The 12,090-nt window shown below is 51.7% G+C and overlaps 1 protein-coding gene across 1 annotated transcript; it reads right to left on the reverse strand.

The window, feature by feature from the left end:
• Positions 1-2,491: 2,491 nt before the first annotated feature.
• On the reverse strand, positions 2,492-6,937 carry Dhh (desert hedgehog signaling molecule). The gene is made up of 3 exons (XM_032890973.1): positions 6,478-6,937; positions 3,440-3,701; positions 2,492-3,171 (listed from the first exon to the last, which is right to left on the reverse strand). Exons 1-3 carry the CDS (start codon positions 6,778-6,780, stop codon positions 2,546-2,548), a joined length of 1,191 nt encoding a protein of 396 aa, XP_032746864.1. The 5' UTR covers positions 6,781-6,937; the 3' UTR covers positions 2,492-2,545.
• Positions 6,938-12,090: the final 5,153 nt, after the last annotated feature.

Here is a 12,090-nt window from a genome sequence, read left to right on the forward strand (position 1 = left end):
AAAAAAAGAATGAGGGGAGGGGCCTCAAGGGATAAAATTGGAGGGAGAGGTGAGCCTCAAACCTGGGAAGTAACCTATAGGATATGATTTAATGAAAACCAATGAGGGGCTGGAGAGATGGTACTGACTGCTCTTCCAGAACTCCTGAGTTCAATTCCCAGCAACCACATGGTGGCTCACAACCATCTGTAATGGGATATGTTGCCCTCTTCTCAGCAATGGTATTACCAATATATTACATAACCATTTGAGTGGTACTGGAGATTGAAATTGGGGCTCTGGACACACTAGGTTAATGTCAGCTTAGATACAAGTAGTACTTAGGGAAGGTAGTGGTACACAGATTGCCGGGTACCACAGAAAGACTAGTTAGCTTATCAGACTGTTCATCACCTGGGTGATGACAGGAGGGACCAGGATCTAAGAGACGCAGGCAAGATACGGTAAGAAAGTAGAAAAGGCTATGATTGTTTGAGATGTGTCTCCAAGGCAGGGAGAAGGCAGGGTGGCAACAGGCATTTGGTGTCTGCAGACTTGGACATTGGTGAATAGAGGACCTTTACCAGGAACTATGTGAAGCTCTATTTACTATTATCTTCTGACCACACGACTTTAGGGTCACCAGAGTGAGGGACACTCTGCACTTCATCTATACTTTGAGCCTCCCAGAGCCCCAGAGCTGAACTAGGCACAAGGGCTGTAAAAAATGCCAAGGACTGAGAGAGAATCAAGCAGGTTCCTTACCATCTCCTGACACCGTAGCACCATAAAAAAAAAAGTTAGTGCAAGTCACATATATCTGCCCTCTGGGGTAGTTCCTATGAGCAAATCTGGTGCAACACTGCAATACATTTCCCTTTGGTGCAGAGGGGACCCAAGCTTAGAATTGTCTCCAATGCCACCAGAGGGCAGCGTATTTACAGCATGGACTTGGTTGGCTTGGAAGAGCCAATCTTCCTTGCAACAATTGTAGCTGACTTGGACCCACTTCCTGGAAGTACCACCCACCCTTGACTATCCCTCATATCCTACATACCCACTTCCAGGGCAGTCCTACATGCCAGTCCCTAACTCAGAGACAACAACCTACCTGCACTTCAGTGGTCTGCAGCTGCAACGTTGGAATTCAAAAATTCTCCAAACACCCAGAGAAACCAGGGAAGCCCAGCCAGTAACGAGAGACAGGGAAGAGAGGGTGGATGGGGAACCAGCAGAAACCACCACTGGACCGAAGGAGGAAACTCACAATGCCTTACTAGAACTTGACAGAGGAGCCCCTTTTCCTCAGATACACCCAGGCCAAAACCTGTTCCCAGCAGTTCATGAGAAAGTATTCCCTTCGGCTTCTCTCTGTCACTGTCTATGTCTCTCTCTGTCTCTCTGTCTGTCTGCCTGTCTCTCTGTCTCTGTCACTGTCTCTCTCTGTCCATCTCTGTCTGTCACTGTCTCTGACTCTCTCTGTCTCTCTGTTTCTCTCTCTCTCTCTCTCTCTCTCTCTCTCTCTCTCTCTCTCTCTCTCTCTCTGTTCTACTGTGCATCCTAGGTTAGCTTGAATTCATGAACCTCCTGTTCTATCCTTTTTCCGTCTCCAAAGTGTTGGGATTGCAAGCGTGTACTCCTGTAATTTGACCACCATTCCTGCTCACTCTAGGATCTTTATTTTGGCCACGAATGTGTGGTGAACTGTAAGGAACACCCATGGTTCATCAGTTGGCCTAACGAAATCCCAGGATAAAAATCAGACCACTTCAGCAGGCAGGATGACTGCTGGGCTGATCCAGTCTACAGGGTTAGGTCACAATAGCTAACAATAGAAGACTCCAAATGGGTCGAGCACCAATCTTCATGCTCCCTTGGTAAGTCCCACCCCACTCAAAGTTGGTACACATCCTCATACGCAAAGTTCTGGTCCCGGCTAGTAGTGGAACCAGTACCTTAAAAAGGACAGGATATTTCTGGTCCATTGCTGACAGATTGGGGCACCCTTTTCAGCAAGAGGGTTTGGAAGATCCTGCTGATGAAGAAGGGCGAGCTGGAAGCAAGGTGTGGACTCGATTAGTCCTAGTTCTCCTCCTCTTTGGAGGTGAATCACCCGAGTGAAGGTGTTTTCCAATAAGCCTTCCCTTTATTAACCCACCTGAGGAGGAGAAAGTGAAAGTGTGAGCTGTCAGGCTGACTGGCTGGGTCAGACAGTGTTAAAGCCACGCTCCAGGTCCTCACCTTGGTGGGCTGAGCAAGCGCATCATCATATTACAAATTATAAATAGGAAATAAAATTATCCGGTGTGACTGGGGAAACCGCAAAAAAGTCCTCGTTAAAGAGTGCCTACCAGCAAAACCCAGTTGTCAAGGACCAGGTACCACTCCTCTCAGGTTGCCTAAACCAAGAAGTTCTTAGCACAGCCCACCTTTTTTTTTTTTTTCTCTCTCTCTCTCTCCCGCCGCCCTCTCTCCCACCTGCTGCCCACATCTCCAGATCTCAGCTAGCAGGTCTCGGGGGCCTTCGGTTTCTTGCAGAGCCTGGTGGACTTCTGTCCTTGGAAGCTCAACCCATTAACTCCTCCGCCAAGCGGTAAAGGAGGCGCGAGTACCAATGCATGCCAGTAGGCTGGACTGCACCCCCGGGGAGCAGCGCCCCGAGCGCGTGCAGCAGACGCAAAGGAGCAAAGGCGCGGTGGGCCCACTGGTGACTCTCTAGAACCGCGTAGCAGGAGGCGAGGACGTCGTTGACCAGCAGCGTCCCGTGAGCCGTGAGCGGTGCGAACACGCCCACGGCTTCCTCGCGCGCCACGCGGGCTACGCGCGCAGGCCGGAGCGCGTCCCCGCCGGGAGCCAGCACCGAGTCCCCAGCGCGTAAGCGGCGCGCGAACACCGGTGCAAAGTCACCTGGAGCAGGCGCTGGCCCGCGAGCGGCGAACACCAGATGCCAGGGTGTGAGCAACAGTTTGCGCGGTGGCCGCTCGGTCTCCACAGCCACGAACGAGGCGCGGCGCTGCAGGTCCCGGTCCAGGAAGAGCAGCACCGGCGTGGGTACCACTCGGCCCGCTGCATCAGCGGCCAGTACCCAGTCACCACGATGGAGTTCCCTCAGCCCCTTCCGTTCGCCGCTCCGCAAGCGCACCGTGGCATTTCCCGGAAAGCAGCCTCCGGCTCGGACCGCCAATGAGTTATCTGCAAGCCACAATCATAAAAAGGATTAAGTACCCATCAGCCAGTGCAAGTACGGTCTCGAAAATGTAGGTTAAGCCCAAGGCAGATTTCACCAGCCCCGGGACAATTTAATTTCCCAAGGATCTAGCCCCACCGTGAGCGGAAATGGAAGTGTTTTACAACACTAATGCCTGTTTGGTCTCTCTTAGGGTAGCAAGAAGGCTATAGTAGACTCGGTTTCCTCAAGAAAAGCCCCTTTGGACAGAACATCATCTGGCCTCTACTGTACCAGCTTTGACCGACACGTGGATGTGGTTGCGGGACTCGTAGTAGACCCAGTCGAATCCGGCTTCCACTGCTAGGCGCGCCAACAAACCATACTTATTACGGTCACGGTCAGACGTGGTGATGTCCAGGGCACGGCCTTCGTAGTGGAGTGAGTCCTGTGCGTGGTGGCCGTCCTCGTCCCAGCCTTCAGTCACGCGTAGGCGTACTCCGGGCCACATGTTCATCACCGCGATGGCTAGAGCATTCACCCGCTCTTTGCAACGCTAATGGGGGTTGGGGGAAAATAAAGGAGCGGTTCTCTGGATACACTTCACTCCCTCCCAGCGTTTGGGAGTCGTGGGGAAAGGAGGATCTGAATAGGTGTAGTCACCAACCTGTACTCCTTTGCCTGGGCATGTTTAGAGAACCAAACCAGGAGGGTAACCCTTCTGAGGTTGAAAGGGGCTTACATACCTAGTTATTCCCCCATTTCCAATGTTTGCCCTCACTCTTACTTGTTCCAGGACCTCAGCCCAATCAGAAAGAGAACCATAGTAGAGAGGGAGAATGGAAGTTTGGCTAGGGAGGGCCTGGCTCCCCGAATCGAGCCCTATTTGAGCTTGACCCCCGCCCCGGGCCTCAGCTGCCCTCCCTGTGTCTGATTCATCTTTTGTTTGGTTGCCTTCCCTGGCACTGGGCATTGCTTCCTTCCTTCCTTCCTTCCTCCTCCTCCTCCTTTCAGCCTCTAGCATTAACCCATTGGTGGTCTGGGTGCGCCCCTACAGAGGTGCCCAAGAGGAGCCGCGTGGGATCAAGGCTGCTGGAAAAAGGGTTGGGTGGCGGGGGCTGCACGCAGTACAATGGCCATTCTCCGGGATGACTTAACTAAGCGAGAATCTCGGGCCGAGGCCGGGAACGCGTCGGGAGAAGCGGACTCAGCAGCCACAGCTACAAAGACGCTTTTCAGCCGCCCCGGCTCAGGGAGAGGAAAGGGCAGAGCGCCGCGCCCTACATCCCCGCTCCCGCCCGCCAGGTCCCCTCCCCCAGCGTGGCCAGCCGGCCACTGTATCAGTCCTGAGAGCCCCCATCTCTCCCGTCTCTATTCCAGAATCGTCCCTGAAAGGCGTGGGAGCAGCAGCACCTGAGAATGGAGCTGCCCCGGCGTGAAGCTGCCCCCACTTCCCCGCTCAGGGTGGGAGTGGAGGAAAAGGAGCCACAGCCGCAGGCCCGCACCCCCGGGGGAGGGATGCCACAGTTATCTTGGCTGCTCCGGTATGGGAGTTGGAGACCTTGGCGCACCAGAGCTGGGGACACTGCCGGAGCAGAAGCACAGGAGGACCGGCAGAAAACAACTTTTTTTTTTTTTTTTTTTTTTGGTTTTTTTTTTTTTTTTACCTCAAACTTGGACTCAACATGAAGAGAGAGACATTTGCCCCTACCCTTCTTTATAGTCAACTTCACCTCTGCAGAGGCACAGGACAAGCGGTAGCTCTTTCTAACTGTTTTGTCCCCTAAGAAGGCCCTGACCTGCGGGGGCAGTAGCCCAGTACTGAGCCAACTCAATGGAGTCCTTTTGCAGTCATGGTGTGGGAGATAAGCAAGACTGGGTGTGTGTGTTAGGGGGTTTCCCAGGCCCTTGGAGGCCTCCTAAGCGTAGCCCTTGTTCTATCTACTGCAGGTTTCTGCAACTTTCGGCCAGAGGCAAAACCTTGGTCAGGTTGCAGTGTCCCCTGATCAAGGTAAGGAAGGGATGCTCCGTCCAGATTTACTGGAAAGAGGATGGCTTCATCACTGGAATAAGAAGGAATTCTTGGCTTGGAGTGATTGGTTCTCGCCTTTAATCCCAGCAATCAGGATGCAGAGGCAGGAGGATTTCTATGAGTGCTACATAGCAAGTTCTAGGCTGTCAGGGCTACATAGTGTCTCAATAAATAAGGAAGGAAGTAAAGAAAGAAAGGGAAAGAAAGAAAGAAATTCTTCTCTGTACGGGTTTTCCTAACCACATAACCTGGAAAACTACGGCAGTTAGTCAGAGGAAATCCGCACTCTCCCCCCCCACACACACAATTAGGTGATGTGATGGAAAGTATATAGGACTCAGAACCAGGAGTCCTGAAGTCTAGTCTCAGCAATGCTACTGTTTGGCTGTGAGGCCTTGGTTAAATGCCTTTTCCTCCTGAAGCCCAGCACTCAGATATAAAATGAGGTGGGGAGGAGAAATATGTCCTCTGAATTTCCTTTCAGACACCTCCAGCACTGGCCATAGGGCATTTAGGCCCTTTTCTTCCAAGCCCTGGCCCACTGAATCAGGTCGGTTCAGTGCCCCTCTTTAGTACATGTTCCAGAATGGTAGTTGAATTTACTTATTCGAAGCAAAGTCCTCAAGCTAAGCTGAGTTTAGATGGCCCAGAAACCCTTGACTCTCAGGTGTGTCCATCTGTTCAGAGGACTGCTCCCCCACCTTCACCCAAGGTCTGTTACTTAGATCCTAGTACAGGCCTGTACTGGTTAGCAATGACAATTCCTGACCACCCCATGCTCAGGTAGACGGTCTGGTAACCTGACTCTTGCCCATCTCTTTCCCAGCCCCCTTCTTTTTGGCTCACAGAGCTTTTGCACAGTAGACCAAGGGCCAGGCTAAGTATAAAGCCTTATGTAGGCTACCTTTCCTAGCCAGCTTCTGGCCCCCAGCTCACCCCAGCCCTTCCTGCCTGGCTCGGTAGCTGACCCCCGGTCCACGCCTCGGCCATTTCCCGTCTCGCCTGCCGCCATCCTCCTTTCCCCGCCCTCCCTCCAGCCTCTCCCAGATTCACTCTCACTAGCCAGTTTCTCCTCCCCCTCCCCATCCCAGCCTCTCGCCCCGTTTGGATACCTCCAAACCACTATCTAGCCACAAGGTTATTTGCTTTCTTGAGGGATGTGGTGAAGGAGATCTTACTTTATTTTAGTTTAGTTTAGGGTCTCTGAGGATGAAGGGACAATTCATCCTCCAGGGCTGTGGTGGGAAAATTGGGGAGCTGGTGGTGTATGGCATAGCAGGTGGGGAGAAACTCTCCTTACCTCTGTCATCAGGCGGTCAGCGCCGCTGTTCTCCTCATCCTTGAAGATTATGTCGGGGTTGTAGTTGGGGACGAGGTCCCGGAAGCGCTCCGACCCCCTTGTTACCCTCCCCTCTGCTGGCCCACTCGCGCCAAGGGTCCGCTCGGGCATACTAGGCACAAACTGCTTGTAGAGCAGAGGCACAAGTTGCTTGCGCACATAACGCCGCCGGCCAACCGGTCCTCGGCCTGGCCCGCAGCTCTGGACAGATAGTGCCAGGAGTGCCAAGCAGCACAGGGGCAACAGACTGGCTGGCAGAGCCATGGGTGCAGTGGACTTGGGTCGAAAGGGAGCGTTCTTGTCCTTACTGGCTCTCCTGTCAGTTTGGCATCTCCGCAGGAGCTAGAGAGCACTGCAGATAGAGAAAGTCCCAGAGTACCTGGAGCGCTGTGGCTCTGACCACTTGGCAGCCGCTAACTCTGCCTACATGCCCTGGGGAACCTGGAACCTACTACTGATAGACTACCATTACAGGGCAGGTGGGTCGAGGGTGAGTGCCAGCCCAGGCGGTTTCTGCTGCCCAGCTCCCGTGCTCCCAGAAACGCCCTGACTCCGCCTTAAGTGGTCCCTGGCCCCGCCCCCCGCCCTTCTCCCAGGGCTGTCCCGCCCCCTCCCACCCGGGCGGGGGATCTAGCGGTCACCACTGTTCCATTACTCCACTGAAGTGTGTCCCATCCTGGAAACCATGCAGGCACCTGCTTAGGAAATCCCTGAAGCTTTAGAGTCCTGGCTGCCTGGATAAGCATCCTTCTACCTCCGAGTCTAAATTAGGAACCAAGCTATCTTCCTGGGCACTGGTCTTTGCTCTCCTAAAGTCTACCCTGGCAGACCATGTCCTCTGCTGTCCTCCAGGAAGTGTGAGTTCCAAGGCCATCCAAGCCCTTTGGGCAAACCATCAAAGCCTCCCTTCGCTGTGCTGCTCCTCCAGTCCTCCCGGGTCTCTCTTCACCCCTAACCAAGGCTGATGCCCAGAGGGACATTTTCCTTAATGGTTTTGTCTCTTCTTGAGAACACAGCCTGACACTCACAATCCAGTTTGGGACATATTTTTTGTCACTGCTGTGTCTGTATATGTTGTGCGTGTGCAGGACGCCATAGCACACCTATGGAGGTCAGAGGGCTTTTTAGAGTCGGCTTTCTTCTTCCACAGTGGAACGTTAACTGGGCATGTGCGTTAAGTGATGTTACCTGCTGATCTACCTAGCCAAACCAGGACTTTCCAAGGTTGGCGTCCTCTCAAATGGTTGCCAGATACTCGAGGGTCACTTTTTATTCCCCCTCTCCTCTTTTGACAGGATCAAATGTAGTTCAGGATTGGTCTCAAACTCACTTCACAGAGAAGGATGTCCTTGAGTGTTTTCTCCTTTGGCCTCTAGCCTTCCAGCACTGAACTTAGTCATGTTTATGTGGTGCTGAGCAATAGCTCAGCAGTTCAGAGCACTGGCTGCTTTTCCAGAGGACCTGAGTTAGACTCATAGCACCCACTCGGTGGCTAACTAACCCCCTACCAGGGGTCCATGCTGTCTTTTTTTTTTTTTCTTTTCTTTTTTTTTTTTCGGGCTGGGGACCGAACCCAGGGCCTTCGTTTGCTAGGCAAGCGCTCTACCACTGAGCTAAATCCCCAACCCCCAGGCTGTCTTCTGGTCTCCTCGGGCAACAGGCATGCAATCGGTGCACAGATACACATGCAAGCAAAACACCCACACATGTAAAACAAAACCTCAGGGCTGGTGTGGTTTTAATCCCAGCACCTGGGGAGCAGGGGCAGGCAGATCCTGTGAGTTTGAGGCCAGCCTGGTCTACTAAGTGAGTTCCGGGACAGCCGGGGCTACACAGAGAGACATTTTTAAAAAATCAAAAATAAAAACGAACCAGAAACAAAATTAATTAAAAATAAAAACCCGGGACTTCGGGCATGCTAGGCAAGCACACGACTGATCTTCATGTATTGAGCAGCAGTCCCACTTCCCTTTGATTGAGACAGTCACACACGTAGCCAAGCTGGCATCAGACCTGCTGCGCTGAATGCTGGGATTGTAAGCCTGGGCTCCATCCAGCTCATCATTGTCTGAGTTGTCATTCAGAAGCTGCTGAAGGGCCGTGGGCACCTAAAGTCCTCGTCTGTAGAGAACTGCTCTCTTCCCCTTCCATCCTCTACATCCTCCCTCTGGACCGCGGAATCGATTTCCAACCCCTCAGGCCTCATGGCAGAGACACTGAGCCCACTAGTTCCTAGCTAACATTTAAGTCAGTTCCTCTATGAGGAATGTCGTGGAGAACATGAGGTACCAGAAGCCACTTGGGAAGGAAAGGATCAGTTCACATGTTCCAAACACAGTCCATTCATGAAGGGATGTCAAGACAAGAGCATCAGGAAGGGGACTGGAGAGATGGCTCAGCGGTTAAGAGCACTGGCTACGTGGTTGGGGATTTAGCTCAGTGGTAGAGCGTTTGCCTAGGAAGCGCAAGGCCCTGGGTTCGGTCCCCAGCTCCGAAAAAAAGAACCAAAAAAAAAAAAAAGAGCACTGGCTGCTCTTCCTGGAGGACCCAGGTTCTGTTCCATGGTGGTTCACAATTATCCACAACTCCAGCTCCAGGGGGTCTGACAACCTCCTTCTGAGATTTTGGGGGACCAGGCACATACATGGTAAATATACGTTCATGCCCATAAAGCTCTCACATACATAAACACAAAAGTCCAAAGTAAAAACCTTAAGCAAGGAACCTGGAGGAAGGGCCTAAAACAGAAGCTGCAGAGGAATGCAGGCTTGCTCCTCATGGCTTGCTCAGTCTGTTTCTTACGCAACCCAGGACCACCTGCCTCAGGGTAGCACCGCCCCGCAGTGGGCTGAGCCCTCCCAGGACCACCTACCTCAGGGTAGCACCGCCCCGCAGTGGGCTGGGCCCTTTCACATCAGTCATTAAAGAGAATGCTCTGCAGATCTGCCTACAGGCCACTCTTATGGAGGTATTTTCTCAAGACTCTTTTTCCCACATATGTCTAGATTTTTTTTTTTTTCTTTTTTCCGGAGCTGGGGACCGAACCCAGGGCCTTGCGCTCGCTAGGCAAGTGCTCTACCACTGAGCTAAATCCCCAACCCCTAGATTTGTTACAAGTTGCCAAAAGCAACCCTGTTTGCTGTGGTAAAGGTGGAGAGATGGTTCAGCTGCTTTTCCAAAGGCCACTTGGCAGCTGACCATTAGTCCATATTTCCAATACCAGGGGATCCAACACCTTCTTCTGGCCTCCACAGGCACTCGACTCACGTGGCACACAGGCATACATTCAGGCAAAACACTCACACACATAAAATAAAAACAAAATCTAGGGGTTGGGGATTTAGCTCAGTGGTAGAGCGCTTGCCTAGCAAGCGCAAGGCCCTGGGTTCAGTCCCCAGCTCCAAAAAAAAACAAAAAACAAAAAAACAAAACAAAAAAAAACAAACAAAAAAAAAACCCAAAATCTAAATCAAAAGCTTTAAAGCCAATTCAAATGTAGACAGCAGTGGTTTTAGAGACACCAGCATGTAAGAGTACATCCCGCTCACTCCTTCAGAAGACCCAGGTGTGTCCCCCAGCTCACAACTGTAACTCGGCTCTAGGGGATCCAACACCACCCTCCAGCATCGTGGGCAAGTGTGCACACGCTACACACATGAATAAACAAGACAAGATCTTTAGGGCTGGAAAGAAGGCCACTCGGTTAGGAGCACTGGCTGCTAACGCAGTAAGACCTGTGTTTGGCTCTTGGCATGCACTTGGTGGTTCACAACTTTCTGTAATTCCAATTCCAGAGTAAGATGCCGTCTTCCGAACTCCAGGAGGCATCAGGAATGCCCATAGTACATACATGCAGGGGTTGGGGATCTAGCTCAGTGGTAGCCCTGGGTTCGGTCCTCAGCTCTGGAAAAAAAAAAATCCATGCAAAGACACTCATACGTGTAAGCTAAAAACCAAATATTTATTTTTACATTTATGAGTGCTGTCTGCATGTACACCTGCTTACCAGAAGAGGGCATCGGATCCCATTACAGATGGTTGTGAGCCACCATGTGGTTGCTGGGAATTGATCTCAGGACCTCTGGGAGAGCAGCAGACAGTGCTCTTAACCAGAGCCATATTTCCAGCCCTTAAAAAAACTTTAAAAAAAAATTTTTTTTTTTTTGGACAGGGTCTACATACCCCTGATTGTCCTGGAACTGGCTATGTAGATTAGGCTAGCCTCAACTTCACAGAGATCTATCTGCCTCTGCCTCCTGAGTGCTGATAATAAAAGTGTGCACCACACAACTGGCCAAAGGTTTTGTTTGCATGGTATTGCAAAACCTTTATCCCAGTGACCAGGAGGTAGAGACAGAGGCAACTAGCCCTCTGTGATTTGGAGGCCAGCCTAGTCTGGTTTACATATTGAGTTCCAAGCCAGCCGAGGCTACATATAATGGGACTGTCTCAAAACGAAGTAAGGCTGGGGAGATGGCTCAGTATGTAAAACCTTGCTACCAGCCTGACAGCCTGATTCCAATCTGAACCCACGTGGTGAGAGGAAGAACCGAAGCAATTTTTTCTCTCACCAGTGTGATCATGGGTACACACACACAAAATAAACACTACAAAGTTAAAAAAAAAACAACAAAACTCTTGCTGTAGGGCACTGCGGTTGCTGTCCTGCTGTAGGGCACTGCGGTATTAGATCAGCCCCTCAGACAAGGAAGCTCTTCTGCACCAGCCGGCTTATCGTGCATTTCCAAGGTCGTCTAGTCTAGCTTACAGTACTGTACTTGGCAAGTATTTGTGGAATCTACACTTTTTGTGTTCCTGTTTGCCCTCCCCTCACCCGGTTCCAAGGCTAGCACTCCGTGGTTTTGTATGAACCAGAACAAAACCCAGAGGACTTGAAACCCCTCTGATGTCTGTCTTCCATTTACAAGGAAGTGGGAAGACAGGAAGGCAGCTTGGTGACATGGAGACTGCCTAACAAGCACAGGTTTAGAGTGTGACACCACCAGCCCCAGGAGGGCAAAGCCAGTGGGACTGGCTCAGCAGACAGAGCACTGAGTTTGATTCCCCAGGATCCATGCAATGAAAGGAAAGTTAGGTAGGAATAAAACACTGCTGGCCTGGCACCCTTACAGCCAACTGCTGAGAGCAGATCAGGGCTGCAGGTGGACGGGGAAGCCATCTTAGATGTGTACACACGCTCTTCTACCCCAACTCCCAAGGTACAGAAACAGAGCCCCAAGGAGAGGGGAGAGTCTAGGAGACTAGACAACTCTTTTGGTGTGTGTGTGTGTGTGTGTGTGTGTGTGTGTGTGTGTGTGTGTGTGATTGAACATTAGGGCTCACCATGTAACCTTGGCTGGCCTGAAACTTGCAATGTAGACCAGGCTAGTCTCAAAAACATCCACTTTCTGTCTGCCTCTGCAGTAACTGTGGGGGCCACTACTGCAGTGGAGAGAGCCCACTTTAAGTAAAGCTGGGGGAAGAAGGGCAGCCCTCTGCAGATCCCACACAGGTAGGCCCACAGAGGGGAAGGGACAGATGGGACAGAATAAAGAGAGAGAGAGAGACAGGCTC

This window comes from Rattus rattus, chromosome 1, assembly GCF_011064425.1.
Source record: "Rattus rattus isolate New Zealand chromosome 1, Rrattus_CSIRO_v1, whole genome shotgun sequence".
Taxonomy (NCBI): domain Eukaryota; kingdom Metazoa; phylum Chordata; class Mammalia; order Rodentia; family Muridae; genus Rattus; species Rattus rattus.